Genomic DNA, 27,500 nt, shown 5'->3' on the forward strand with positions numbered 1-27,500 from the left:
GAGAGGAAGGAGAAGTGAAAGAAGGGGAAAACGAAAAAGAAGGAGAGGGAGATGAAGAAAGCGAGGGGGGGGAGGAAGAGGAGGAAGAGGGAGAAGGAGAGGAAGATGAAGAGAGTGAGGATGGAGAAGAGACAGAGGGTAAAAACACAGAGGATGATGAAGGTGAAGAGGATAACAGTGAGGAGGAGACCAGCGAGAGCGGAGGTGAAGAAGAGGAGGACGACAACAATCTTTAATCGCAACTGAATCAAAACATCAAAGTCAATTCATATTAATAATGAGGATATTCACACTCACCTCAGCAGTGTTATTCTTCAGATTTGTCTTTTAATGATCATATTTTAAAAAATATATATTATCAAGTATGTAAATACACGTTCACAGACTATTTTAAAGGTTGACCAGTATTAGTATTCATAACCTGAGTTTGTGATGTATTTTTTAGTTTGTCAGTATATTCAGATTATTTTCTATATGTGTCTCAAACTTTCCTGATATTTCGGATGTTACCAAACGGATATATCCACCAATAGATGTTATAATTACCAGCATGAGAGAAAGATATGTTATGTTTGATTTATTTCTAAAAATATTCATCGATTTCAAATGGAATGTGTGTTATAAACCTTCAGAATTTCACAAGTCAACGATGTGTTGTTTTGACTCTTCACATCTTGTTTGAAATGATTGTTTTTACACTCGAACTGATGAAGAAAGATTCATTTATTCATCTGAAATGAACCACAAATCACATTCAGAAAGTCATTTCTAAACGTGAACATCATCGTTAAACATAGGACAGGTATACAAGATGCCTACGACATCACGGATGACATCATAGAGCCGATTGATAGCAGATGCTGCTTTCTGATTGGACGACAGTATGACTGTCATAATTATGAGAGTCACTGCTCCCGATAATTACAGCTCACATTAACAGAGAGTCATTATCACTTATAAAAAAACACAATCACGACTCGATTATAATCATCAATTAACCATTCATCAATCAAAGAAAGACATTTAGTCCTGATAACATCACACACACACATACACCTGGACCAGCACTGAAACACACACGCACGGACGCACACTTCCTGACCAGTCAAGTGATCAAGTGACTTTACTCTGCATTTCAGATAATGAGATTACTGTGTTTGATTTGATTCAATGTTTGACCTCAGAAGAGAAAAGGATCTGTGAAGAATGTTATGAAATGTAATGAATTTAATCTAATTCTAGAAGAATACTCGTGTGTGTTTTGGGATTCAAGCTGAAGAGAATCAATAAACAGTTTATGGCTTCATTGTTGACAGATTTCATTGGCTCAGCTCTGGTCATGATCACAAAACTGCAGTGAGACACCGTTATTCAGAGTTCGTGTGTCCGTCTGGAGCTCTAGAGAGGATTGTCTACGTTCCACACGTCACCGCTGAGCGCGTTCGCAGCGCCCTGCAGCGTCCAGGTGAAGAGGACCAGTTGCCGACGGAAACGCACCTCGTCGAAGAGATGCGGGTCAGTGCGCAGGAGAGACAGATGCTCGGCGAGAGCGTTCAGCGTGTGATCACCGCGCCCGTGAAACACGTGACGAAACGGCGTCTCCACCACAGACATGTACTGAGACAGAAAGTAATATTCCACCTGTGCACAACATTGAGTGAGCTTTCATTTACATCAGTCTTTATAGACAAACGTGACTGACACATATGTGTGTGTGTTTACCCTCATGATGCGTGTGTTGTAGAGTCTGGCGAGTCTCTCGTCCTGAACATCACTGTTCTTTATAGCATCCAGAAGATTTCTAGCTGCTCGACTGTAATCTCCTCTCGCACTGAAGATCCACTGAGGAGACAAACCCCTCATCTGACACACACACACACACACACACACACACACACACACACACACACACACACGCACACACAGAGCGAATGAGTGAGGTGTGTCTAGACTCAGTCTGGACCTCTGTTGTGTGTGTACAGGTAGTTCAGTTGTGTGTGAGTGTACCTGTAGTTCATATATATGTGTGTGTGTGTGTACCTGTAATTCAGTTGTGTCTGTGTACCTGTAGTTCAATTGTGTGTGTGTTCCTGCAGTTCAGTTGTGTGTGTGTGTACCTGTAGTTCAGTTGTGTGTGTGTTCCTGTAGTTCAGTTGTGTGTGTGTACCTGTAGTTCAATTGTGTGTGTATACCTGTAGTTCATGTGTGTGTGTGTGTGTGTGTGTGTGTGTGTTTACCTGTAGTTAAGTTGTGTGTGTAGCTCTAGTTAAGTTGTGTGTGTACCTGTAGTTCAGTTGTGTGTAAGAACCTGTAGTTCAGCTGTGTGTGTGTACCTGTAGTTCAGTTGTGTGTGAGAACCTGTAGTTCAGTTGTGTGTGTGTACCTGTAGTTCAGTTGTGTGTGTGTACCTGTAGTCCAGTTGTGTGTGTGTGTGTGTGTACCTGTAGTCCAGTTGTGTGTGTGTGTGTGTGTGTGTGTGTGTGTGTGTGTACCTGTAGTTCAGTTGTGTGTGAGAACCTGTAGTTCAGTTGTGTGTGTGTACCTGTAGTTCAGTTGTGTGTGTGTGTACCTGTAGTCCAGTTGTGTGTGTGTGTGTGTGTGTACCTGTAGTTCAGTTGTGTGGAGACTGAGTTTGGAGCTGAGTTGTTGTGCTGCGCTGCTGTAGCAGGTGACGTCGAGCGGGAGAATGTGATCATGTGACAGTTTGAGCACCATCAGACCGATGAGTTCACCGACAGCCCGTCCCACAGCACACAGTCGACCCTGTAACAACTCTTGCAGCCGACCCACACTGTCCAACTGAGTGTTGACAAACGGATACACACGAGTGTCCTGAACACACACATACACAGTTAGAAACACAAACACACAGATGCTTTGTTCACCGGAGTTTAGTGATCTTTACCTCATGGAAACGCAGCTGCATGGCAGGAACTCCACCAAACGCTGTAAAACTGTACGCACCACTGTTCAAATACATGGGCTTCACACTACAAACAAACAAGAGAATAAAAAAAAAAAAGAGTAAATACATGAACAAAAGAAACAGGCCACAAGTGAAGAAGTGTTCTTACATGTTCCTCCATCCTCCCTGACGCTGGACCAGAGAGAGAATAGACTGACCCGTGTGTTTGGGATGCTCCACCTGAAAGATCACAGAAACACAAAACCTCCAGAAACAGAACCAGCAGCAGACTGTAATGAGACACAAACTAATAGAAGAACACAAACGTGTTTTATGGCTCCCTCGATGAGATCAGCTAACAGAGGACTCGAGTACACAGAAAGATTATCATCACCTAAACACAACACACGTCACACACACACAGGTTATTCTGAATCTCTGTTTAAGGTGTGTGTGTGCGTGCGAATGTGCGAGTGTGTGCGCGTGCATGCATGAGTGTGAGTGATTGTGTGTGTGCGTGCGTGCATGCATGAGTGTGTGTGAGTGTGTGTGTGCGTGCGTGCATGCATGAGTGTGTGTGAGTGTGTGTGTCGGTGTGTGTGTGCGTGCGTGCATGCAAGAGTTTGTATGAGTGTGTGTGTCGGTGTGTGTGTGCGTACGTGCATGCGTGAGTGTGTGTGTCGGTGTGTGTGTGCGTGCGAATGTGCGAGTGTGTGTGCGTGCGTGCGTGCATGAGTGTGAGTGAGTGAGTGTGTGCGTGCATGCATGAGTGTGAGTGAGTGTGTGTGTGTGTGTGTGTGTGTGTGCGTGCATGCATGATCGTGTGTGTGTTGGTGTGTGTGTGTGCTTGCGAATGTGCGAGTGTGTGTGCGTGCATGCATGAGTGTGAGTGTGTGTGTGTGCATGCATGCGTGTGTGTGTGTCGGTGTGTGTGTGCGTGCGAATGTGCGAGTGTGTGTGCGTGCATGCATGAGTGTGAGTGAGTGAGTGTGTGTGTGTGTGTGTGCATGCATGCGTGTGTGTGAGTGTGTGTGTCGGTGTGTGTGTGCGTGCGTGCAAATGTGCGAGTGTGTGTGCGTGCGTGCATGAGTGAGTGTGTGCGTGCATGCATGAGTGTGAGTGAGTGTGTGTGTGTGTGTGTGTGTGTGTGCGTGCGTGCATGCATGAGTGTGTGTGAGTGTGTGTGTGTGTCGGTGTGTGTGTGCATGCAAATGTGTGTGCGTGCATGCATGAGTGTGAGTGAGTGTGTGTGTGTGTGTGTGTGTGTGCATGCATGCGTGTGTGTGAGTGTGTGTGTCGGTGTGTGTGTGCGTGCGTGCAAATGTGCGAGTGTGTGTGCGTGCGTGCATGAGTGTGAGTGAGTGAGTGTGTGCGTGCATGCATGAGTGTGAGTGAGTGTGTGTGTGTGTGCGTGCGTGCATGCATGAGTGTGTGTGAGTGTGTGTGTGTGTGTGTCGGTGTGTGTGTGTGCGTGCGAATGTGTGTGCGTGCATGCATGAGTGTGAGTGAGTGTGTGTGTGCATGCATGCGTGTGTGTCGGTGTGTGTGTCGTTGTGTGTGTGCGTGCAAATGTGCGAGTGTGTGTGCGTGCGTGCGTGCATGAGTGTGAGTGAGTGAGTGTGTGCGTGCATGCATGAGTGTGAGTGAGTGTGTGTGTGTGTGCGTGCGTGCATGGATGAGTGTGTGTGAGTGTGTGTGTCGGTGTGTGTGCGCGTGCGAATGTGCGAGTGTGTGTGCGTGCATGCATGAGTGTGAGTGTGTGTGTGCATGCATGCGTGTGTGTGAGTGTGTGTGTCGATGTGTGCGTGCGTGCGTGCATGAGTGTCTGTGTGTGTGTGTGCGTTTTACCCAGGATGGCTTGATCTAGACTGAAATACGCCACAGCCTTCAAGTGCAGCATGGTCAGATAACCCTGAAAACACACACACACACTAAGTAACCATTACAAAATACTGTAGTACACTTGAATATTGACTATAGTAAATACTCCTGTGGTGTTCCTCGAGTGCAGTACTGACCTCCAGCCACTCGGTGGCACCAACATTACCAAAGTCTCCTCCATCCCAGCTGACAAAGAGCAGACTGCGTCTGGGTGAAAACCCTGAAGACACATGTGTGTAACGTTACAGTAAATGCACAGCACGTGTGTTCATGTGTGTGTGTTTACCGTTCTCCACCATGGTGCTGAATGTTCTAGCGAGTTCCATCAGTACTGCGGTTCCCACTCCAGACTTCACCGCACCCGGACCCCATGAATCCCTCTGAGCACCGATGATGATGTAATGATCTGAGAGAAACATGACACGTGATTGAGCAGCTCTCGTCTCAGCAACCGCTCGTTTGACACACGAGTCACAACATGACATCATGAGGTCTCACCGGGTTCCACTTTGCCCTCGAAGGAGGCAAATATGTTGTTGAGCAGCACAGGTTTCATTTTGTTAAACACGCCCATCTTCACCCTCCGCTCACCGGGGCCTGTGAAACCCGGACCCAACACGCACTGAACATACGGCAGACGACCCTGCCAACCCCGCGGGCAACCAACACCAGATAACTGACTGAGAGAGAGATTTCAAACGCAAAATTGCTTTCTCTATAAATCCCATACAGAATAAAAATGGTACGAAATATAAATAAATATTGAAATATATTTGTCAATGTTTTCATTTTGAGGAGAAATTGAAGATGATTTGATTGACAGATTCGTGATTCATCAGGAGGAACAGACCTTAACAGTTTGGAAGCAACGTTTGCACTGATTGGCTGAGCTGGAATGATTGGCAGGCCAGACGATTGAGTGGATGGGAACTGGGTGTGGTTAAAGGAAGGAAATCCGGGTGTGAAGGGGTCACCTGATCCCAGATGCACCTGTAGTGACACATTAACAATAAACATAAAGCCAAACAGCGACGGAAAACAACATGTGAATGACATACGACGTACGTGGTCAGAGATGACAGCGTTGCTATGGAGACCGAGTCGCCGTGGATCCTGGGGTACGTCTGCAGGGTCAGGGTAGATGAGGACACCCACATGCCCCGCCTTCTGGGCGTGCCACACCTTCTCGGCGAAGCTCATGCCACCTCCCACCCTCGCTATAGCGATAGAGCCGTTGAGAGACACGCCGAGTGTACGCAGCTGATCAAAATCCTCACGCCGACCGTAGTTCACATAAACAACTCCGCCCTGCGCACACACGTGTTTACTGATGTTTCAACACTGTCACGTGGCATCTGTTGTTGTCATAGTAACAGAGATCATGTTACCGTGGTTGTTCCTGTGGCGCTGTAAGCACAATAACCATCTAGAGGAATCTCCTCAAGCTCCACCCCCTTAGAATCCACCAACCAGAGAGTGTTCCTCTGTGACCTACACACTCGCACAAACACAAACAAACAAACACACACACCGAAACACAAGCACACAAACAAACACACACAAACAAAAAACCACACACAAACGTACACACAGAGAAACAAACACACAAACAAAGATATACACACACACACACACACAAACATTCACCCACACCGAAACACACGCAGACAAACAAACACACAAAAACGTACACACAGACAAACAAACACACAGGTACACACACACACGTACATAAAAAAACACCCGCACAAACAAACACAGGCACACACAAAAAAACAAACACACACACACGTACACACAGACAAACAAACACCATCTTAAGAATGTTTTGTGAATCTGACTGTAAACTGCAGAACAGAATGCGCTTTCAACATCATAGTCATGGGTTTAATAAAACACGCGTGATGATGAAATGACACGCAAGTCAAACACACGCACACACACACACACGCACACACACACACACACACACACCTGGAGGGGAACTGGAGTGTTGCGTAGTGTGAGTCCGTCCAGGTGTGATCCATGCGGAGGTTCTGAAGGTTCTGTAGGATCTCACTGGCTATGGCGTTTCCTTCAGAAGAACCCGAATGATGAGACGTCCTGCTCACTCGCCTGAACACATCACAGTCAACCTCAACACAACCTCATCTCACAGGTCAAAGGTCACGATCTCACCTGAGTGTGTTCTCCATTCGGTCCTCCTTCAGGTATTTCTTCAGCATCTGTCTGAGATCGGACATGTACATCACTGCTCCCTCGGGCACGTGTTCTGATCCGGCGGCGTCGCTCAGAGGAATCGTCTCTCTCTCCTCCTGACAGGAGCGACACATTCCCCGGACCGCCACGTATCCCAGCAGGAACGCTGAGGACGAAAGCCATCACGCTCTGTGCGCTGCTGTGATGTGACGTTAGCGTGTGTGATGATGTACCTGAGCTGAATATCAGCAGGCCAATGAGAGCGAGGTAAAGCACCGTTCTCCTGCGGGGGGCTGTCTGCTGATGTGATGTGATGATGTCACTGTTTAACGGCACCTGGGATCCCTCCTCCGTCTCCAGTGCCACCAGTTTCATTTCAACGTGAGGCGTTCGATGTCTGACCCCGCCTCCTTCCTCCACACCGTCATTACATTGAGCTCCGCCCCCTGTCGTCTGTTTAAAACACAAAATGATGGTTGTGACAAATCCTTCAGTAAACGTGACAGATGTCAAGTCAAAAACATAACAAAAACATTTTGTTGCACTGTACTTGTATGTGTGTAATGACAATAAATTGAATCAAATCAAATCAAATCAAAATTTACAGCTTATTATAGCACATCAGGTTGAGTGTTTTGAGGATCTGCTATATATGTGTGCAACTGTTCTGTGTTTTCTGTAGACTTTGACAACCTGAAACAAAGACTATCAATAAAAAAACATGATGAAGGTAAACACTAATAATACACAGATACATAAATATACGCCACACGCACCAGAACAGCAACAAACTAAAGTTTAAAGACATGAGGAAAATGCTTGAAGATGAATGAAATGGAAACAGATAAATCAATGAATCACTTAATAATCACTGAATAAATGAATGAAGAAATCATCTCTGAACAAATAAATGAATGAAGTAAAAGATAAAATAATAAATAATGAATGATGAATGAATGAACATCGGAAGTGTGTGCTTTTCTATACACCAACCAAAGAATAACTATAAAATCAGATCTCTCTTTCAGAAAGAGTTAACGATACCTTATATAATACCCTGGAATAATATTGTGGAGAATATATCTTATAACTATCTGCTTACCCATTAAATAAAAGAAATAAGATTTAAACTGATTGATATTTTACCTGACTAAAGCCTGAAATATAAGTCAGACATTGAAGTGAACTGCAGCAAGACTTCCTTCATTCGATTTAGTAATGCACCTATTTATCCAATCTCATTTATAAGTGATGCTTTCTTTACATTGTTTGACTATTCAAAAGAAAATACAAGAGAATTTTACATAATTAATTGATGTCTTTTGTTAGCAATTCATGAACAAAAGTTTAACGGCTCGAAACCTCTTAGAACGTAATGTAACTAAATCTTGGGATTCATCTTTAGTGTCTTCTTAAGATGTGACTGTATTGCCTTATTGTCTTTAACCCTGTCCAGTCTGTATGTTTTTATTTATTTCATTCTTTTTAATGTTTTTTTATTGTGGTTAATTTAAAATTGTAATACTTCAATTAAAACAAACAACTCCCTGAAGAAATCACTAAATGAATGAACCTCTTACCGGTGTAATCAATCCTGTGACAGAATCCATCGTCCTGTAACACAACACACTGAAGAACATCACAAACCATCATTAACATCTGAAAACACGCTCATATTTCAGTCCAATAAACATTTGTGTTGACCATTGTGTCATGTCAGGAATTCCCTGAGATCAATAAAGTCAACATGCCACATCTCTTTGAGCTCATTTCCCATCAATCCCAGCGCTGATGACACAGCTGCTCTCTCTATCTCACGGTGACAGTAAGAGAGATAAAAACACACAGAACATGAAGATCGGAAGAATATCAAACTCTATAAAGGACAGTAAGAGAATAACACACCCAACACGTCGTGTGTCAGAGGAATGATTGTGCTGATAATATATGCAGAATACATTCACTTTCAGTCAATAAACCTGACGCGTTACATCATCAGTCTGATCAAAAACACACACACACAGATGAAGAGTTCACTAAAATACAGGCGATAGAAGAATGATTCTCATGTCAAACATTAGTTATTCTTTACATCTGGACTCTCAGCACATGGGTTTCCGCTCTTACAGATTTATAACAGCATGAGAGCAGATTCTTCATTTTCAGGTTTATGTTTCACTCAGTTGTATAAAGCATGAGAGAGTCTTGTTACTCTGAAGGATTATTTGCTTTACTGCTGCACATATTGATTTCTCTAATACACACACAGTCAAGGACACACACACACACACACACACACAAGAGCACAGAGTCGTGTGTGTCGAGCTGTTAAAGTTAACAAACTAAAATGAAGAGATTCGCTCACACATGAGCTCATATTCACACATTAGACAAACTCAATCATCATCTAGACACACATGTATGTTCTCCGTGGGGACAGTCTATATGCGTAATGAGTTGTATACTATACAAACTGTAGATTTGATCCCATAAATCTAAAGATCATAGATTTTTCATGATTTTCAAAAATGATCGTTCTGTACGATTTATAAACTTTTGCCCGTAAGGACCTCTATTATGGTCCCGACAGTGACACGAGTCCCCATGAGCTGGTGTGTGTTCAGGTTTAGGTCCCCACTAACATATACAAACAATAACAGTTCACTGACACAAACAGGTATAAAACACAAAAACACTAAATGTGTGTGACTTACCTCTTAGTCCTGCCGCTGCCTGTGTTCTATGACAGTCCTGTAAGCCCCGCCCCTCTGATGATGACACATTAACTAGCTCCACCTCTTGGGGCGGAGACACACTTTAAACAACTCCAAGACTTTAAAGGATGTCAATTTAACTTTGAAACTTGAATGAAAGATTAAAACAGAACATATTTCACTTTATTTCACACTCAAACACAAGAAGTTTACACAAGCTTTGAAAAAAACCCAAAAAATAAATAATAAAACAAAGAATGACGAATCCTTGCATTATTACGCAAATACATAAATAAACAAGAGTCATGATTTACATAACAACTGACACACACACACCTTTAGGAAGTGCTTTCATGTGCACACACACGTGTGTGTGTCAGTGCGTGTCTGTGTGTATCTGTAGGCATTGTAGCTGAGGAGCGGGTGGGAATTTGCTGATGAATTCTGTGGGTCCTCGACACACTTTCCTCAGCTGAGATTTACCTGAAACACACACCTATTAAAGATGGACTGATGCCACGAAGATATCAAAACAAACCTGTGTGTGTGTGTGTGTGTGTTACCTGATCTCTGTGCTCGCAGTCTGCACGTGAGCTTGATTTGTCGACGCACTGTGTTACTGGAGCACAAACAGCACAAAAACTGAACGAGAGGATCCTCGGGGTCCACATCACACATCTACACACACACAAACACACAATGCATGAAAACATGAAGAGAGTGAAAACTTTCTCATGTTTCAGACGCTCACCAAGCTGTGGCCGCGCGTGTACACCCTCACGTGACCTTTGACCCTGACGTGTCTCTGAAGCCCCTCCCACTGACCCGCGTCCAACATCAGCAGTTCAGAGACGGTGTCAGACGAAAACCAGACGAGAGCTTCACCTGTGCCGTCGTCCACCGCCACCCTAAACACACAACTCACACGTTACACACATACGCACGCACGCACACACTACACACACAGACACAAAATTACACACACTCACTTAGCCTCGGCCTGAAACACACTGCAGCTGGAGTCACACGGTGGCTGACCTCTGCTACAGGAACCCTGTGGGGACACGACGGTCACAGGGAAACATGAGAGAAGTATTGATCACTGCGTTAAATGAAAGCGTGTGTTTGACCGCTGCCATCACTTCTATTGATGATGAGGACCTGAGGTCTCACGCACACACACCATGATGATGTCATCACCTGTCTGAAGGCACTGCCACACTGTGAACACATCCACTGCAACCTCAGAGACAAAACGCACACCACGTGACCTTTGACCTGACCCAAAATGCACTGCTGCGTCCTGCCTGATGCCCACTCGCCCAACAGCATCATGGGAGGAGGGGACTGGGACCCATCTGACCTGCAGAGCGAGAGAGAGGGAGAGTCCTGTTAAGAGTTTTTATACATTTGATCAGTATCCTTATATTATTTTATCCTTCACCTAAGACTTTACTTTTAATAGCGTCTTTTTTGTTTATTGGTTTTGCAGTAGTACCTATAATCTTAATTTGAGAGAGAGAGAGAAAGTAATAACTACATGTTTATTCTGTGTGTGAAAAAGCTCATGAACAGAAAACTTAAAGATATAAATCCTGATTAACTCAATGAAGTTTCATGTATTGATTTACTTCTGAAGTGACTCACGTAGGAGAAGTCTGTCTTAGGAGCAACAGATGTGTGTGTGTGTGTGTGTGTTCTTCCCCCGAGCTGACTGACCTCAGACCAGTGACGGTCACACAGCTGATGGGCAGAGAGCGGCAGTACACGTTACTCAATCTGAAACACACAAAACACATTCAGGCGTTCTTCAGCGGTCTTGTGTCTCCCTGTTCTCGCTCTACGTCACAAGTACAGAGAATGCATGAAAGTACGCAAATGTGCTCTGGATATCAAGCAGTCATTGCAGCCTTGTGCCCGTAAGGAACCCGCTTGAAGTTCCATCGGTCTCTACACTAAAATACTGATGCTACACGAAAATATATGAAGAGTACGGTTCCAAAATGAGATAAAATGTTCAAAAATCATGTATTTTCTGATGTTATCATGTTTTATTGTGTCATTATGGCTTAAATCAAAACAAACCAACCGCAGTTGGATCGATATTAATTAGAATGCACAATATAAAAACATGACTTTTGAACATTTTTAGTTACGAGTTTAACCAAGCTCTTCAAATATTCCCACAATAACTAGCACCACACAATTGTACGAGAAGAACTATACAAACGTGGGAGGAGACAACAATGTGTAACACCGAGATTAGTGTTCTCCAGGAACACACCGATCACAAACAGAAAACACTGATGATGGACAGCAGCTCACTTGGACACTTTACGCTGGAAGTCATGCAGCATTACAGTCGCCCCCTGCAGCAGGCCAGGTGTGTACGGCCCACACGACAAATCCACATACACCTGAATCATGTGACCTGACGATTCAGAGTCCTGAACGGTCAAACGGATCTTCAGACCCTCCTCCAGCACACTCCTGTCTGAACACACAACACCTTCCTGTCATACACAGATCAAAACACAATGCACATTCTGTAAAGATGTGAATAAGACACACCTGCAGTCGCTGTCACTGATTGGATGTGGGGTTTTGTTCCCATCTCTTCCTGCAGTGTGATTCGCTGAGAGATAACTCCATAAAAAGAGACGATCTCAGAGGTGGAGCTGATAAAACAAAAAGAATGAATGTCCTCGAGGGGAGAGCCATGTGTAAACACAAATAATCGACTGTATGAGAACACAAACGCTGTGTTGTACCTGGAGTGAAGAACTTTAGATACACTCATCACTGCACCAACACCTGACTGATGACACACAACACATCACAGTTCACAAACAAGAAGCCTCTCGGTGTGTGTGTGTGTGTGTGTGTGTGTGTACCTGTGTGTCAAGCAGTTGTTCTGTGTGTGTGAGTGTGTGTAAGCGCCACTGATGCTTCATCAGGAGGACGGGATTACTGAGCAATTTGACTCCGCCTTTGGCTGAAATGCTCTCGGCTTTCAACACACTTGCATCCTGAAACACAAAAACAGAAAAATACTATTTTTACTCAAAGCTTCAATCTGGCAGAAATCATCGAGTCAGGACAAACATGTTTCCTTCATTCTGTTGTTGAGACGATCTGAAGGTTATTACTGTGACTGAACTAAGATTTATCTGAATGACGAACATAACTGTGATCAATTCTAACGTGTGTATGTTACCTCTGTGTTAAGTGCAATTAATCTGTAAACAGATCCAGGATGCAGAACCGGGAACCATCGAACACACACATCTACAAAGTGCAGATCCATCTGTAACACACACACACACACACACACCATCAGAATAAAACCCAGAGTGCTGCAGTGAAACATTATTGTTCAGCTGATGGAGACATCTGACCGGCGTATCGGCTCCGTCAGTCTCTCTCGTCTGTATCCTCCGGTTCTTTGGATCGTTGTTCCAGATCTGAACGTCTCCCAGACACGACACCGCGGCCGTGAATCCCATCTGGAGTGTGTGCGAGTCTGCAGACGCTGATGTGTTTCTGAACATCACACCCTGTTTAGAGTTCAGTCTGAAGATGAGACTCACACACACAGGCCTCAGAAGATCCTCATCATCACCGTCACGTCTGTCTCTCTTCTGACCAGCTTCTCTTCTGTCTGTCTGATCTCTCTTCTTCTCCATCAGACTGATGCTCATGGCAGCAGACGGACTGATGATGATCAGATCACTGACACAGAACTGAAGATACAGCCTGCGCGCACACACAGATTCAAACGTGTGTGTATTTACAGGGAAGTTTGTGTTGCGTGGTGTTTGCTTGCTTGTTCATGTGTGTACCTGCAGTGTTTGTGTGTGATGTAGTTTGGCTGGTCGAGGTGTTTCCAGGAGGGGAAATTTGTCTTCATGAATCTCTCCATTACTAGAGTACAACGCTGCACACACACTAGACAACCTGAACACACAAACAATATAAATCACACACAACCTGATGTGCCTTTACAGCATTCAGAATACAGCAACAAGCATCAGTACAATAAAATAACAACCTAATAAATAACAAAAACACACAAACAGTCGTGATGTCATGGGTTTACCCAGCCAGGCTGTGCTGATGTTGGAGTTTGTGGTGGCTCCTGATTGGTCGGTCTGTACACACACACAGTCAAGTGTTTGTGTCTGATCTTTGATCTGAAGCGTGGCGTGAGTGGAGCTCAACTCCAGAACTCCCACTAACATGAGCGGCTGTGAATGAGCTGCAGTGAGACACACACTGTGAACGGACCACGATAGACACGCGTTCAGCTCCGCACACATCATGTGAGCCGCCACCGGTGACACGAGAGATGAGAGAGACGACCAAACCTCGCTGCTCATCCAATCACAGAGCTCTCGCACTGACCACAACACCACACACGGCCACGACACACAATACTGACACGCACAGAGAGAGAGACACAACCATAAACAACACACTCAAAGAAATACAGCTGATGAATTTAGGCACGTGTACTACCATGGTTACAGGACATTGATATGTGTTACCGTGGTTACGGGACACTGGTGGGGTTCCTGTAGCATCTCTCTGTAAATGTCTCTCTTTCTGTCTATCTTCTGGTCAGCATCACACACACAGTCCAGCAGTCGCCCGGCCACCACACACACACGCTCCTCTCTCACCCAGCGTGGACACAACCTGACACACACACACGCACTTCATTACTTTAGTGTTTATTCATTTACAGACTGCAGTGATCAGTAATCAATGTTTATCAATGTTTGTGATGCAGTTTTCTCTTGTGGGTCTGATATTGTGTTGAATCCACCAGACACTCACGGCATATTTAGGTTACAATCGTGTTGTGCAGAAGGGTTGTAATCAGCATGAAGTGTAGTAACTGAGGCTCCTGTTGTGTTTGTGACGGTGCTCCGCTTGCGCTCACCTCTCCGTGATGACCCGCTGACAGTAACAGAGCCACAGATACTGGGAAACGCCCAGATTCTTCTCCAGCAGGTGGCGCTGCAGCGGGCTGTGTGACCCCCACACCTCTACCTTTGAACTCAGAGGACTGAAGGCAGTAACCTGCGCGCTGGAGCGCAAACAAGCGCATAGAACCACATCCGGAGCGAACGGGGACGGCCGATACAGGAAATGAACGTTGTGTAGCTGAAGAGACAAAACACACACTCATTCATCGTGTTTATTGCCGTATCAGCTGGCAGATGCGGTTTCAGTAAAACGCTTGCTGTGGCCGACTGGAAGTGAGAAAATATTGAACATTAGATATTGAATGATCTGACATCACGCTCACCTGAATCTCTTCTCCTTGTCTCAAGCCCCGGCCACATTCCTGAAGCGGCTGATAGGCCAGACAGAGCCAGACCTTCCCGTCAATCTCATAAAGCCCCGCCTCTGCGTGCAGGACCTTTGTGATCAAACCCTGTCACAACACAAAGGTCACAAAAAGCACTCCTTTTGAAAAAAAGTACAATGAAGACTGAATGCAAGAAAAGATTTTAAAACAATACAGTACTATAGTATGCAAAATCTAAAAGAAGAGAGAACAGAGGCAGTCTCACCTTGTAGCTGATGAGGGTGGAGTGTTTCTTTCTGACTGAAGTGGTGGAGCATGATGCTGTGTGTGAGGTCATGTGTGTGTCAGGTGCGTGTGTGTCCATCAGGTGTGTCTCTGGATCTTCAGAGCTCTCTTGCGGTTCCAAGTGCGGATGGAGGCGGGATTGAGCGGTGACTGACAGCACACGATGCCCCGCCCACCCTCGCAGAGAACACACCCGCATTGCAGATATGCAAATATACTGACCCACGCATACACACTGCCGCCAGTACTGATGTTTGCCTTCCTGAGAAACCCACAGTACACAACACACACAAAAAGAGTGACATCACGGACAGAAGAGAATAAGAACAAAGAGAGCGAGAAGAACACTTACAGTGATCAGCACAGGAGCTGAAGAATCTCCCTCACTGAGAATGAGACAGAAGAATCTCCTGCCAGAGATCAAGAGCAGAGGGGAGATCACACTCACCTGCCCACTGACACACACCTGAACATCACACCTGTCACCAGAGAGAGAGAGAGACGGGCGAGTGAGACTGCTGTCACACGCACACGCACGCACAGAGGAGATGCAGTGACCTCTCTGACCTCTGCCTCAGAAGTTCAGCCGCTCTCTTCACACTCATGGCCTCAGTCAGGGATCCTCCAGGGTCAAAGGTCATGGCATCGGGTGTCACACAAACTGGAGGGTCAATCAGTTCCAGGTAACCTCCCCCTCCTCCTGCAGTTGCATTCTGGGGGATGTAGTTCCACGTGGGAAACAGCATCAGCCTCCCGAGCCAGAGAGGAGAGGATTTTAACATCTGCACAAGTACAAGTGTGAGGAAATCACATGGCATGTGTGACAACGGAAGGACGCAGCGCAGCTCTCCGTTAACTCACCCGACATGACACAGCATCTCCGGCATCTCTCACCCACCAGCCCCCATCACTCGCCCCAGCAGCCGGCCCGTCATACAGATACCCCATCAGAAGGATGTTATCGCGCGCCAGCGCTCTGTAATTGGGCAGCGCTTGCTCCGCCCTCCTGGCCTGTTCCCGGTAGTGGGCGGAGCTCCAGGTGAGGCTGCAGCAGCATGGGGTGTGCTGTTGACGCGTCAACTCTGACAACGACACAAACCTGACGGGACATAAACAATGATAGCACGCTTAAAAAATTAGGTACTCGATATTTTCTCAAATATATTTGTCTCCGGTATATTGCAGCACCATGATGCATACCGCGGTAACAAACCATGTAGTGTGTGTGTGTGCTGAAGAGAACACTGACCTGTAGCTGACGGGTAGAGACGCGACCTCTGACCCCACGGCTCTCTGAACTTTAGACAGCGCAGAGAGGGTGAGCTGCTCCACCGACAAACCCACAGATGAGCTGAGGAGGGGATACAGCTGCTGTCTCACACCCTCAAACACATCACACAGCCAGCGCTGCTCCTGACACACACACATAACATATATGATGATGTGATCAATTACAGACAGTATATATATATCACAGTGCCAGGCACCACCTTATGTAGGGTCCCCCAAAGACAACTCATCTTAAACTCATAATAAGCTCAATAAATAAATATAAATAAACAAAGCTGCCGAAAACACAATATAATGAATTAACAATAGACACATACACGATAAAGTTAAAGAACTACAAACGCGATGACACGAAACACAGACTGACAGATCGACAGAAAGAAAGCCGTCAGGATGAGACAATAGATGTTAATAAATATGATTGAACAAACACTGCACTGTATATGACACATAAGTTCATAAAGTATCTCGTGTATTTGATATGAGATTGACAGACAGCGAGCTCGGTAACTTAAGATAATAAATAGTTGTACCGATCTCGTGCGCTCCTTAAAATGCTCTAAAAACTCCTCCATGTAACGTAATGTTTGTCAACAAAACGTCACACGCGTGCGCTTTATGAAGGTCATCGTCAGAGAGGCAAATATAAATGTTTATTGTTGATACTGAGGTATAATTACGTCATACCAAAGCAAGCGGATGCGCGCGCTATAAAACGCGCCTCTTCTTCGACGGGCGCGCGAGGCCACGAGCGTCGTAACGCCACCGTGTGGAGCAGAAGTCACATGTCACCCATCAAGATTCAAAAAAGCTTCGTTGTCGTAGCAGAACAATAGACATTCAAAGCATACGAACGTTAAATGTGCACGTTTACACACCTATAATAATACAAATATAAAAAGAGATCAAAAGTGCCACTTCATATCTGAGTTGAAATAAGAGCGACATTTATACACAAATCATCGATTTATGACCTCAATATTCTCACACGCTTTACTTTATCCGTCAGATAACTCAGGATGTGTACGTTAAGCCGAAATAGACGTTTTTTATTAGCAGTATTTGTTTTATTTGTGTTGTATCGTATGAGAAATGCGGATTAAAATGTAGATAACACGATATCAAATGTTTTATGACGATTATAATCGGTAATTTATTTTGTTGTGATTTCGGTTTACTAACATTCGAACCAGGCTGTGAGTTCCGAACGACCAATCAGCGTCGCGGAGTCGTTCTGGAGCGGCCGGCGATTGGACGTCCCGCACCGCAACGCAAAATCCACCAATCGGTCGCTCAGGCGGACGCCCGTCCTGCTCTACGCACCGTTAGCTGCGCACAGCGCACGCTCAGTAGAGATCACGTGAGTGACGTTAAACAGAAGAGAGTCGCTCGCTCGCGCAGGTCGGCGGAGATAAAGGACAGGTTTGTGTAACTGAAAACCGTCTATTTCTAAAGTATTTAAACCGCGAATTCACTCGGTACGGTTAGAGCGGTAATGTTATCGTGTTTATGAGAAGTTCGTTCGAGAGCGTAAGTGACGGTTTGTGAGAGTTTTTAACGGTTTGTGAGAGATACGTCGCGTGTTTTGTGTATCGCGCAGCGCCTGAGGCCGCGCTGCTAAAACCGCGGTTTTACGTGGATTCGGTGCGATAACGTGAGTGTACGCTCGGTTAAACTGCGTGTTTTTATATCGAAGAGTGTTTTTGAGAGACCCGTTGTGGCGTGATGGGGGAAGGGCGGGACGGGAAGAGATTAGGCGGGAAGAGCTATCGAAGGAATCTTTGTTCCGAGAATACCGCAAATCACACACTTTCAGCTTTTATATTTCCGCTTTAAACGCGTCGCGTCAAGTATAACTGCAATTATATTCAATTCAAGAGAATGCTTTTAGTCTTCAACGTATTTTTTTGCGGTTTGTTTTTAACTAGTTTATGTATTAAAGTCATGTTTACATCCCATTTTGCATCGCCAGTTTGTATATACGACATGACGGTATTATGTGTTGCTGTGACGTCATTGATGAGGTTGTTTTATTCTGTTACAGTTCATTGATCATCATGGTGAAAGGGGACGTGAATAAACCCAAAGGCAAGACGTCTGCGTACGCATACTTTGTGCAGACGTGCCGTGACGAACACAAGCGCAAGAGTCCTGATGTGCCTGTGAACTTCTCCGAGTTCTCCAAGAGATGTTCTGAGAGATGGAAGGTGAGCGATCGAGTCTGACTTGTGTACATTAGGCTTGGGCCGCATACCGGTTTTCAAAAACACTAAACCTTTGTTATACCGTTTACAGAACAAATTAAATCATGTAATTTGATGTTTATGTCTAATATATTTGACCAAAATATATTTTTTGAAAGAATATTGTAATGTTAAGGCTTTATTTTTACACGACACACACGTTGTATATGTTGGTTCAAAATGAAATGTATTGTCCAGTTGAAAAGTAGTTTTTGTATACAGACATTTCGAAATGACACGTTTTAGTGTTGTGATAATAACACTGTAATACCGCATAATTGCAATATTTTCAAATAAGGTTATTATACTGCCAAAATCTCTTACTGTCCCCTGCCTAGTCCACACACATCAGTTGTGGTTCTCTTGTAACTCTCTTACTATTCTGTGCAGTCGATAACCCCGTCCGAGAAGACCAGGTTTGAGGACATGGCGAAACTGGATAAAGTTCGCTATGAGAGGCAGATGGAGGATTACGTGCCACCCAAAGGTGCCAGCAAGAAGGGCAGGAAGAAGAAGGACCCAAATGCTCCTAAAAGACCCCCGTAAGTTGACGCGCATGTCCGAGCTTGTAAGAAAGTGTTTTATTTTGATGTCACTGATCGAAATGTTTTGTGACAATGGTGAAAAATTTTTTATTTTGTTTTTGTATAGGTCTGCTTTCTTTGTCTTTTGCTCTGAGTTGCGGCCAACGGTGAAGAGCGAGAATCCCGGTCTGTCCATTGGTGAGAGCGCCAAGAAACTGGGCGAGTTGTGGTCAAAACAGAGCACCAAAGACCGCGTACCCTACGAGCAGAAGGCCGTGAAGCTGCGTGAGAAATACGAGAAGGTGAGGAAACAGCCGTCTGCGAGGCGTGAATGTTAATCTGCGTGTTGATTGGTGTTTGATCGTGCGTCTCTCGTTCGCAGGACGTTGCGGCGTACCGCTCTGGGGCCGGAGCTGCAAAGAGGGGACCGGGTCGACCTACCGGCTCTGCTAAAAAATCCCAGCATGATGATGACGACGACGATGATGATGATGAGGAAGAGGAGGATGACGAGGATGAGGATGACGATGATGAGTAGAGTGCTCGTGTGTAATGCTGCATTACTGAGGGTCATGTCATGATTTTTTTTATTTCTCATGTACATGTTTTTACGTAAAACTGCTCCAGCAATAATGAAAGTGTAAAATGTCTTTTTTTTTTCTTTAGATTTACTTTATATTTTTGTACACTTCCAGCTGTTGGTCCCAGATTTTGTAGAAATGCTTTTTTTATAATAAATGTTAAGGATTTTGATTCCGTGTCTGGTGTAGTCTTGTGAAGATTGATCGTAAAATGATTTGATCGTGTCAGATTGAGGGGAAGTTAATAAGTTGTTCCAGGTCACTGTGACATTGTTTATTGTTCTCACATCAAGCCATACAGATGTTTGTAATCCAGCACAGGAACAATCTAAATAAATACGTGGTAAACAAACACTTTAATAAAAGGATTCATAAATGTGAACCTCTGTAATGTGAATAACATCAACAATACAGCCAACTTCACATCGTGCAAAACATTTATACTCTATATACCATTCAAACATTCACGTCTTACACACATGCACATCAGAGGATATTTCACTGTGAAAACGGAAAAGTTATTTGAATGTTTTCATAAACAGTGCTTGTATAGAGACATCAGCATTATTGCCTGATCGTGTGACGGAAACCAGCAGAGGGCATCTGTATGAAAACACTATTGTTATACTGCACATTAATCATCAATGACTTCAATTCTCACAATGCTAAAAATCTGGTCAAACATGATCACGTTTATACAAAATATATGTCCTTTATTTTTGTGTTGAAACCAGTGATCTGATTAAAATGCAGATTTGATTCACATCTGAATAAACCGGAGAGAAAAGATTGTATTCACTAAAGAAAAATAAATTGTTCCACTGTATTTTTGTATGTTTTAAGTATAAATTGAAAAAGGTTTTAAATCAAGATACACTTACAATACATGGCCAGTGGGGTCAGAAAATTTTTCATCTTTTCTTTTTTCAGAAAACAAGTCCTAGTATCTCGTGCTTTGCAGGTAAATGTCTTGATTTCAGAATTTGTGCATATCTGTACTAGAAAACAATGGGTCATTTTTGGCAGTGTTGACATCTCAAACGCTGGACCCCCGACTGCGCAAAACTTTGTGTAAGGGTCATGGCAGACGTCAAGTGTATGCAAGACTCGCTCATTCGATCGATCAGCACAATGAGTACAGATGCCTGCTACACCTGGGCCTGTTCTACAGACGCCATCGAGATTGTCAAGATTATATGAAGCGTTCATCACTAACAACTAAACCTACAGAGTATCTACTGAGAGCATCAACACTCACACGGCCACATACAGCAATCACTTCAACACAATCTTGGCATTATTTCAAAAATAACATTTCATTAGGCTAAAAATAAATCTGTAAATACAATAAATGTAACGTTGATTTGTGACGCTGGCTGGTTTTACACCTGTTCCATTTTAAACTCTTCCAAATGGATCTCTAGACTCCACAATCCTTATTGAGTTTTTACTTCATAAAATGAAGGAGGAGTGCTTAAACAAGCCAAAGGAAAGCTTGGCTTAACAAATCCAGCCAGATGTTAACTCACGTGAAATACAGAAGAGCTTCTGCTTCAACTATCATAATTCACCATCAATGTGATTTCACAGCACGACACACGAGATAAACCTGCGTGTGAGACACATCGCATCTGTGAGATTGTACGTGATATCGACATGTGCTCTTAATCTACATAAATAAAGCTATTGATCCATCATCTTGAATATTGTGACGTAAAATGTGTTAAAGAGCAATCATAAAGACTAGCGCGAGGTGTGTGTGCTTTTCACGACAGCCCAAATCAGCATTCGTGCAAGGCCTAGTGATTAAATACAGAAGAGATGAGGAGGTGAGACAAACACAGTGTGTGTCCCGTGCAAGACCGAGAAATCAAACAAACCACAACGGATAGGCAACTATAAACGATGAAACACAATAACAACAAATCCACAAGGTTTCTTCCCTCAGATGTGACTCTGTAATGTCTGTCATCATTCTCAGAGTCGCTCATCAACAGGAACAGGAAGTTAAGCTGTAGCACAGACGCACAATAAAGGGTTGCTAGGCAACAGCGAGGGTGGGCAGAGCCTAATGTGGCAGAGAAACCAGGATTTCCACGTAGTTGATGGGGAAGAATCCCGACTGGCCGTGGATCATGCCCTCGTACCAGTTATCATCGATCCGATTGGTCAGGGTTATGACGTCACCCTCTTTGAAGGCCAGCTCTCCTTCGTTCTCCGGCTCGAAGTCATAGAGCGCACGACAGCACGGCTGATCCAACGGAGCTGAGAGAGAGAGAACAGGATATTATTCTTTCTGCTGATGTTATATGTGAAGAAAATACACACCGTGTGTGCGTCACCTGGCGAGCGTGCAGGTGATTTCAAGCCTCCGTTGTAATTCTCGCTGGGCAGCTGTAACTCCATACGGGGTTTAGGCACAAACTCCTTCCGTGGTTTACTGGACGCCTCCTTTATTCTGTAACACACCAGTATTGTAAAAACACTGATGTACAGTACTTGAGTCTTTACTGTGAGTATCTGTACTTTACATGAGTCTTTATATTTCCTGAAGAAAATGTTTACTTTGACTTCAGTTCCCCACTACAAAATAAAAGCATAGAAACAGAACTGAAATATATGTTGAACCAATCACTGGTTAAAGCTCAATGTGATTTATTTCAACACAAGGGTTTAATGTGATGCTTCTTTTAAACATTTCTCAGTTTCAGTGAATCATCTAATAACTGTAGAAGGGAAATGCAAGGAAAGAAAGAAGGATTTTGTTCTCTCAGAGGATAATATTGGGGCTGGGAGGAAACTATCCTTTAATAAAGTGATCATTTATAAAATAAAGTTATAAAGATGTGGTTTCTGAACTTGTATTTTTATTTTGATGCTTTAGCAATCTAGCAACATGTTCCTGTTACTTTAAGACTTTTACTCGAGTCTTATTCTAAAACGCTACTTTCACTTCTACCAAAGAAATTCTCTGCAAAGATATCTGTACTCTTGTGCAGTGACTGTAACACAATATTTCCGCTGTGATGTGATTGAATGAAGTGTTCACCTGTCTTCTATCTTACTGGAGAGCTGCTGGAGAATCTCAGACGCCTGCTGATGATATTCAACCTGAGCCTGAACCAGAGCCGCCAACTGACTGACCTGCTCGATCTACACACACACACACACACACACACACACACACAAACAAACACACACACACACACACACACACTGTGTTAGTATATTTGACTCTGTCTGTCATGTGATCCCGGTATTGTTTACAGATACTGTAGTCCTACAACAAGTGACATGACACAGCCAGAGAGAGAGAGAGAGAGAGAGAGAGAGAGAGAGAAAAGAGACAGATAGAACGAGAGACATTAAGGTTGTATTACATCATTCTCCAGCAGGTTGAACATGCTCTGCTCTGCGATCTCTTTAGACTCATCAAACTTCTCCAGAGCTTGTTTAATCTCATCTTCCATCACTTTCCCCTGACGCTTCTTCTTATAATCAAAGTCCAAACGACGACCCTCCATCTTCTTCAGGTGATGCTGTAGAAACACGCACACACACACTTCTCATTGTTTACATTACAAACACACAACTCATCCAATGCATCTGTGTGTGTATTAGCATGAAGGGGTGTTCAGGTGTGTGTGTGTGTTACCTGTATCTCTCGGAGGTCTTTGTCATGAAGGTTTTGTAGTGGATCTATGAAGTTCTGTTTGACATTCATATCTAAAGCGTCTTTCACCTCTCCGAGCTCGCGGATGGATTCGCCGGCATCTAACAGAGCCAAACCTGACACACACAGAGAGTGATTTCATCACACGGCCTCTCTCTCTTTCTTCAGCAGCACAACCAGAGATAATCCAGAGCTTTACCGAAGCAGGACTCTTCTCCCAGCTCCCGGCCGAACTTTGACATGGCCTCTGCCAGGACGGTCTCAGCCTGAGGGTAACCCGGACCCTTCTCCTGACCTCTGATCTTTGACATGGTGTTTATCATGCTCAACCGGGCCCTGGACGCTGCAACACACACATGTTGAAAAGAGGTACACTGAACTAACTCTTTGTAAAGGAACACACACACACTCACCAGGGTTGGGCTGCAGGTATTCTGTGGTTTTGGTCATGATGTCCAGCACGGCTCTGCTGGTTATGTCCACTTTCTGTACCCCCCCCCACACACACACACACAGTTTGTATCATAATTCACCAGTTCACATGTTTATGTCTTCATGACTAACTGTAATTGTGTGTTTGTGTGTGTGAATGAACCTTCTCCATCTCTTTGAAGTCATCGTCCAGTTTGGTGCCTTCAGCCCCTCCAACCTTCTCACTGACTTTCTGAAGGTAAGAACACACACACACACACACACACACACAGTGTAATCACACAACGTGCTTTAATGTTGAATGTGTGTGTTTGTTCAGGGTCTGAGTTTACTTGCATGGACACTGTACAAGACAGAGCCGGTTGCCATAGCAACAGCCAACTGGCATTACCATTAGACAGAAAATAGAGATGTACAACCCTTAACAACCTCTCTCTCTCTCTCTCTCTCTCTCTCTCACACACACACTCACAGTGCTGTAAATCATCAGCTTCATGTGTTTCTGGTCACATGTGAAAATGATGTAAAAATAAAATGATGAGTTTCAGCCTCACATCAGATATCTGTGAGTAATGTGTACAGTGTGTGTGTGCAGAGAGAGAGAGAGAGGGTTTAGACTAAAGCATGAATATTTCATCATTGTTCTCAGTCACATCTCAACATGTTCATTGTGTGTTAATGAAACACATTCAGATCTTACTATTCTCTGTCATTTAACATTCATGTTTCATATTCTTCTTCTTAAACCCGGCTTGCCTAAACGATCATATAAAACCATTTTATTTTCCTTACTGCATTATTATACACTGATCATTACAGTTGTTTACAGACGCTAGGACGCATTTCTTAGGTCACTTTTGTGTCTTCACACAGTTCTCCTGACCAACTTTCAGCTTGGCAAAGCAGTTCATTTCACAAAACACTTTATTCAGGTCTCAAATCAACTCATTCTTCCAGAACACTAGCAAAGGTTGACAGCCGACAAACAATGACAGAAAAAACACGAACAACATGCAGCATTATACAATATTTTCTTGTGTAAAACAAGGACACATCTCTGTTTATAATTCACTGCAATATACATTACTGGAATGAATCAGACATGATGCTGTAGTCGTCAATATTTTATGTCGTTCATTTTTTTATTTTGTTTTGCACCGAGTAATTCCAAAATACAAGAATGTGTACACACACCATCCACTGATACAGATACAATAGTACATGCTAATCGGTCTTCTCCATTTGGCCACAGGTTCTCATCCACATCACATCTTTTGTCATCTAGTGCAATACACCTAGGAAAGAATCTTCTGGCACGCCTGATCCATCCCTGCCAATCTTCTGCTGATATATCCAGGCATCCAGGAGGGACATTTGATCATGTGAATGGTCCAATTGGTTTTATAGCATTTACAGTCATTTTAAGATTTTAAATATATTTCATTGAAATATTACTGTAGAAATGTCTTATTCAGTTTTGTATTATGTTATTGTTTTGAACATAAGTTTAACAGCATTGAAAACGGTTTGCAAGCATGTGAAAATTGGCCTGTACGTACACAAAGAGTTCTGACAGTTGTTGTGTCTGAGTGAGAAAAGAATTCATGAAGGTTGAGAGATGAAGTCATTGAATGCATTCTGTGCAATAATACAGTTATTTATATGTTATACAGGTTTCATATGATAGTTTAGGCGAGCCGAGCAAACTGCTCCCAGTAATAATGTCATTTCTACAGAAATGTGGCACAGTGTACAGATGAAATATATCATAAATGATGTTTCTTCCCTGTGCACAACGCTGCTATTACACGTGTTCCATGAAGTGATGTAAACAAACTCCACAGCATGTATAGAAACACAACACTGAGTGATGACACGTACAGTACATCAATGTTTTATCACACGATTACCCCCTCAGATCTCATTTGTGCCCCCTCACTTTAACTTTGGTATTTATGAAAAACAAGACTTTGTCAAAAAATGAAGGAAAACTTCTCGTCGTTGTCTTTGTGTTTCACAGGTTACAGGATGACGTCACGAGCCTCTGCTTGACAATAATAAAGTTCAGAGAGTAATCGCGCTGCAATATGATTGGACAAGCCAGAGTAAACGGGTCTTCCTATTGGCTGGTCATCCCCCGCGCAGTGTGTAAGTTCCGTTCAGTTATTACTGTAATTCGTTTAAATCCTACACAACGTGTATTATTAGAAAGAGTAAGATACTAGCAAAGACTTTTTATTTATTTGACTGCTAGCACGAGGGCACAACACAGAATTAATGAACATGTGTAAAACATTTCAACATTATGAAGATGTTTTCTGTCGTGAACGCTTTGTGTCACAATAAGCTTTCCGTCATGTTTGGGGAATAATATTGATTTACTCTCTCAGGAACAGAACGGCCGATTACATAAAGCGCGCGAACCCTGACGTACATCACGTGACGGTGTTCGGTCACCCGCAGGTGATACACGCGCACATTTTTCGTTCGACCGCGTTCGACGCCGTGTGTGATCCGCGAGATGTGTGGAGCGACGGCGGGCGGATTTAAGCGCTTACCTGCGTCGCTTTATGAAACTGCTTCTTCAGTCCCGCCACAGACATGCTGCCCCTCGCGATTGCCGCCTTTATTCCGCGCTGTTTAATGGTGATGTCGAAGCGCAATGATATCCGTTACGGTCGCGCGGCTCGCTGGTCTGCCGATGATGGCGCGCGTGACGTCACACGACCCGCCCTGAGCGCGCGCGGATGATGAACCCCCGAGAAATCGGACCGTCAGATGATCGATCGAGCCATCACAGATCAATCACACATCAACGTCACGAACCCGTTTGACATCGGACGAGACGGACACGCGCGCGTTCGTGAGTCCGATCTGTGTTCAGCACCACGGACAGCGCGCGCGCACGAACATCGAACCCGACTTTATATTTGAAAGTAAAACATGATCGGATCGGTGTGACGTCATTTTCATGATCGATTAAAGTCAGAAGTATAACAAACACTACCACGACAAGTTCTTTTTAGTTAAAATAAATGATAATGTTTCCACACATTTGGCTTCCAGGGTGTCTGAGGTACTAAAAAAAGATCAACCCATTAAACTAATGTGTGAACGATGTTTATTTACCCACTTTCAGCATGTCTAAATGAGAGAGAGTGAAACGGGGCGGGACAAACAGTCACAGGTTTCCATGGCGATGACCTCTATGGTCACACGTCTCCTCTTTAACACGCAGGACAGACAGACATCTTTTATGTCCTCCACTCTGGACCCGCTCGTTTCTCTCCTCCGCTCCACAGTTGCTATGGTAACCACAGTGAGGGGTTTGATGAGTGTTGTAACGCTCATCTTCTGACACGCTGCAGCTGATGTGACTGTTAGCAGTGTGATGTGTGTTACTATGGAAACCGTTGATAGATTCGGTCGGCAACAGTATCACACGATTCACATCAT

General features: G+C 44.0%; 5 protein-coding genes across 11 annotated transcripts in view; 1 reads left to right on the forward strand and 4 right to left on the reverse strand.

Annotated features, from left to right (window-relative positions):
* Nucleotides 1–706: 706 nt before the first annotated feature.
* On the reverse strand, nucleotides 707–9,755 carry tfr2 (transferrin receptor 2). Of its 3 annotated transcripts, none has more exons than XM_079478932.1 (18): nucleotides 9,700–9,745; nucleotides 8,566–8,614; nucleotides 7,219–7,438; nucleotides 6,965–7,151; nucleotides 6,761–6,901; nucleotides 6,175–6,277; nucleotides 5,852–6,094; nucleotides 5,637–5,776; nucleotides 5,285–5,466; nucleotides 5,073–5,192; nucleotides 4,924–5,006; nucleotides 4,754–4,817; nucleotides 3,232–3,299; nucleotides 3,075–3,145; nucleotides 2,906–2,990; nucleotides 2,605–2,832; nucleotides 1,723–1,863; nucleotides 707–1,641 (listed from the first exon to the last, which is right to left on the reverse strand). In XM_079478932.1, the coding sequence occupies exons 2-18, from the start codon at nucleotides 8,593–8,595 to the stop codon at nucleotides 1,399–1,401; spliced, it is 2,349 nt and encodes a 782-aa protein (XP_079335058.1). In that variant the 5' UTR covers nucleotides 8,596–8,614; nucleotides 9,700–9,745; the 3' UTR covers nucleotides 707–1,398. The 3 variants fall into 3 exon arrangements, with proteins under 3 accessions (XP_079335058.1, XP_079335059.1, XP_079335060.1); XM_079478933.1 differs by having other exon boundaries at nucleotides 8,566–8,599; nucleotides 9,700–9,738; XM_079478934.1 differs by lacking the exon at nucleotides 8,566–8,614 and having other exon boundaries at nucleotides 9,700–9,755.
* A 99-nt stretch (nucleotides 9,756–9,854) lies between these two features.
* Nucleotides 9,855–17,367, reverse strand: ctc1 (CTS telomere maintenance complex component 1). Of its 3 annotated transcripts, none has more exons than XM_079478915.1 (23): nucleotides 17,279–17,367; nucleotides 16,551–16,714; nucleotides 16,163–16,400; nucleotides 15,869–16,083; nucleotides 15,654–15,780; nucleotides 15,282–15,563; nucleotides 15,014–15,142; nucleotides 14,645–14,868; nucleotides 14,247–14,397; nucleotides 13,799–14,135; nucleotides 13,542–13,656; nucleotides 13,098–13,455; nucleotides 12,917–13,006; nucleotides 12,594–12,728; nucleotides 12,471–12,517; nucleotides 12,271–12,377; nucleotides 12,025–12,193; nucleotides 11,419–11,478; nucleotides 10,900–11,062; nucleotides 10,689–10,753; nucleotides 10,451–10,607; nucleotides 10,263–10,377; nucleotides 9,855–10,182 (listed from the first exon to the last, which is right to left on the reverse strand). In XM_079478915.1, exons 3-23 carry the CDS (start codon nucleotides 16,247–16,249, stop codon nucleotides 10,076–10,078), a joined length of 3,240 nt encoding a protein of 1,079 aa, XP_079335041.1. In that variant the 5' UTR covers nucleotides 16,250–16,400; nucleotides 16,551–16,714; nucleotides 17,279–17,367; the 3' UTR covers nucleotides 9,855–10,075. The 3 variants fall into 3 exon arrangements, with proteins under 3 accessions (XP_079335041.1, XP_079335039.1, XP_079335040.1); XM_079478913.1 differs by having other exon boundaries at nucleotides 17,125–17,321; XM_079478914.1 differs by lacking the exon at nucleotides 17,279–17,367 and adding an exon at nucleotides 17,125–17,274 and having other exon boundaries at nucleotides 16,551–16,708.
* A 493-nt stretch (nucleotides 17,368–17,860) lies between these two features.
* Nucleotides 17,861–20,111, forward strand: hmgb2b (high mobility group box 2b). Of its 3 annotated transcripts, none has more exons than XM_079478969.1 (5): nucleotides 17,861–18,013; nucleotides 18,636–18,798; nucleotides 19,225–19,376; nucleotides 19,486–19,660; nucleotides 19,741–20,111. In XM_079478969.1, the coding sequence occupies exons 2-5, from the start codon at nucleotides 18,649–18,651 to the stop codon at nucleotides 19,894–19,896; spliced, it is 633 nt and encodes a 210-aa protein (XP_079335095.1). In that variant the 5' UTR covers nucleotides 17,861–18,013; nucleotides 18,636–18,648; the 3' UTR covers nucleotides 19,897–20,111. The 3 variants fall into 3 exon arrangements, with proteins under 3 accessions (XP_079335095.1, XP_079335097.1, XP_079335096.1); XM_079478971.1 differs by having other exon boundaries at nucleotides 17,989–18,245; XM_079478970.1 differs by having other exon boundaries at nucleotides 17,991–18,121.
* Nucleotides 20,112–20,193: 82 nt separating this feature from the next.
* Nucleotides 20,194–26,783, reverse strand: sh3gl2b (SH3 domain containing GRB2 like 2b, endophilin A1). The gene is made up of 9 exons (XM_079478956.1): nucleotides 26,603–26,783; nucleotides 24,208–24,276; nucleotides 24,026–24,098; nucleotides 23,812–23,955; nucleotides 23,595–23,728; nucleotides 23,320–23,478; nucleotides 22,989–23,092; nucleotides 22,282–22,397; nucleotides 20,194–22,204 (listed from the first exon to the last, which is right to left on the reverse strand). The coding sequence occupies exons 1-9, from the start codon at nucleotides 26,645–26,647 to the stop codon at nucleotides 22,008–22,010; spliced, it is 1,041 nt and encodes a 346-aa protein (XP_079335082.1). The 5' UTR covers nucleotides 26,648–26,783; the 3' UTR covers nucleotides 20,194–22,007.
* Nucleotides 26,784–27,225: 442 nt separating this feature from the next.
* Nucleotides 27,226–27,500, reverse strand: part of LOC306906633 (uncharacterized protein) — a gene marked incomplete at both ends in the record, with an annotated part of 4,132 nt that continues 3,857 nt past the window's right edge. Inside the window, 1 exon segment of the mRNA XM_079478232.1 lies at nucleotides 27,226–27,500. This exon segment is cut by the window's right edge and continues 922 nt beyond it. Within this exon segment, the coding sequence (XP_079334358.1) occupies nucleotides 27,226–27,500 (275 nt within the window).

This window comes from Barbatula barbatula (genome assembly GCF_947034865.1).
Source record: "Barbatula barbatula genome assembly, chromosome: 17".
NCBI classification, from domain to species: Eukaryota; Metazoa; Chordata; class Actinopteri; order Cypriniformes; family Nemacheilidae; genus Barbatula; species Barbatula barbatula.